General features: G+C 57.8%; 1 protein-coding gene across 1 annotated transcript; it reads left to right on the top strand.

Annotated features, from left to right (window-relative positions):
• Positions 1–153: 153 nt before the first annotated feature.
• On the top strand, positions 154–1,708 carry ETH_00016700 (uncharacterized protein; the record flags this gene model as incomplete). Its single annotated transcript, XM_013379189.1, is given in 2 exon segments — positions 154–1,689; positions 1,701–1,708. Coding segments are annotated over 2 exon segments (1,544 nt in total), but the record flags the coding sequence as incomplete, so codon positions are not given.
• Positions 1,709–2,131: the final 423 nt, after the last annotated feature.

The raw sequence follows: 2,131 nt of genomic DNA, 5'->3' as shown, positions 1-2,131 counted from the left end.
GCAAGAGTTTGACTTTGCTGCAGTTCCCCTCGCAGCAGCAGCAGCAGCAGCAGCAGCAGCAGCGGAGGCAGCAGCGGCAGCCTGCTTCGCTGCTGAACAAACTGTCGCTTTCTTTTGCAGAACGCGAAGAGTCTTCTGGGTCTTTGCATGCAGCGTGGCGGCGGCACAACAACGGCAGCAGCAGCCACCAGCAGCAGCAGCAGCAGCAGCAGCAGCAAAAGTGGAGCAGCTTCCGCAGCAGATCTAATGCTTCTGCTCATGAAGAAAACTCCTTCAGCTCTTTTAGCCAAACTTCATTTGGGCCTTTGGGCCTCAGCAGAAAGTCTGCGCCAGTGCCCTACAAGTTGCTGCTGCAGCAGCAGCAGCAGCAGCAGCAGCAGCTGTTCCTGCAGCAAGCCAGGTGGCAGCAGCAGGAACGAGAAGACTCTTTTGCTGCTGCTGAAAATAGCCTTCAGGGACTCACGATGCAGCAGCTCGCGAGAAGGAGACAAACTGACAACGTGAAGCAGCAGCAGCTGCAGCAGCAGCAGCAGCAAAGGCAGCTGCAGCAGCAGCAGGACCTGCAGCAAAAGGTCAAGAAACAAAAGAAGAAAACTCAAGACTCGCAGGGCGACCCGCTGCAGCAGCAGGACCAACAGCCGGAGCAGCAGCAGCAGCAAAAGTCGAAGCACCGCAAGCAGCAGCAGCAGGACCAGCAGCAGGAAGAGCAGCAGCAAGAACACGAGCAGCAAAAGGAGCAGCGGCAAAAACAGAAGCAACACAAAAGCCAGCAGCAAGAGCTGCAGCAGGAGCAGCAGCAGCAGCAAAACCCAGAAGACCCGGAGGAGCAGCGCCGGCAGCGGCGCCACACAAAGAAGCTGCAGCAGCAGCACCAGCAGCAACAGCACCAGCAGCAGCAAGAGGCGCAGCAGCAACAGCAGGAGCAGCAACAACAGCGACAAGATACGGGACAGACAACACAGCAGCAGCAGGAGGAGCAGCAGCAGGAGCAGCAGCAGGGACAACAACAAGAAGGTGAGCAAATCAGCAGCACCGAAGAAGCAGCAGCAGCTGCTGCTGCTCCCAACAGCTCCGTGGCCGAGCCCAAAGAAGCAGCAGCGGCAGCAACTGCAGCAGCAACTGCAGCAGCAGCAGCAACAGAAAGCGCAGCAGCCACGGCAACAGCCGCAACAAGAACACCAGCAGCAGCAGAAGCACCGCCAGCACCAGAGGAGGCAGCGGCACCGGCAGCCGCTGCAGCAACAGCAGCAGCAGCAGCAGCGGCAGCAGCAGCAGAAGGAGCAACAGCACCAGCAGCAGAAGGAGCACCAGCAACAGGAGCGCCACCAGCACCAGCAGCAGAAGCGTCAGCAGCAGCAGCAACAGCGCCGGCAGCAGCAGCTGGAGAGGCGCCAGCAGCAGCAGCAACAGCAGCAGCAGCAGCAACAGCAGCAAAAGATCTGCCGCCACAAGATTCTGTTATTCAAGCTTTAGCAGAAGCACAAGCAGAGCTGCAGTCGCTGCAGACAGATAAGGCGCATGCAGCTGCGTCCCCAGCAGCAGCAGCAGCAGCAACAGCAGCAGGAACAGAAAGAACAGCTGCAACAGCAGAAACAGCCGCACCGGCAACAGCGGCTGCAACATCAGCAGCAGAAAAGACGGAAGCAGCAGCTGCTGCTGCTGCTTTAGATGAAGCAGCAAATGCCCAAAGTGAGCAGCAGCAAGATGAAAGGGCACAGCAGCAGCAACAACAACCGCAGCAACAGCAGCAGCAGCAACAGCAAAAACAGCAGCAGCAGCAAAAGCCGCAGCAACAGCAACAACAACAGCAGCAGCAGCAACAGCCGCAGCAGCAGCAACAGCCGCAGCAGCAACAACAGCCGCAGCAGCAACAAGAACAGCAGCAAGAACAGCAGCAAGAACAGCAGCAAGAACAGCAGCAAGAACAGCAGCAAGAACAGCAGCAAGAACAGCAGCAAGAACAGCAGCAAGAACAGCCGCAGCAACAGCCGCAGCAAAAACAGCAGCAACAACAGCAGCAACAACAACAACAACAGCAACAGCAGCAGCAGCAGCAACAACAACCACAACAGCAGCAGCAACAACAGCAGCAGCAGCAACAACAGCAGCAGCGACAGCAGGAGCAACAGCA

Source organism: Eimeria tenella, genomic scaffold (assembly GCF_000499545.2).
Source record: "Eimeria tenella Houghton genomic scaffold, Eth_scaff1559, whole genome shotgun sequence".
Lineage (NCBI taxonomy): Eukaryota > Apicomplexa > Conoidasida > Eucoccidiorida > Eimeriidae > Eimeria > Eimeria tenella.
The sequence above is the reverse complement of the archived record's forward strand: the minus strand, read 5'-3'. Positions and strand labels throughout refer to the sequence as shown.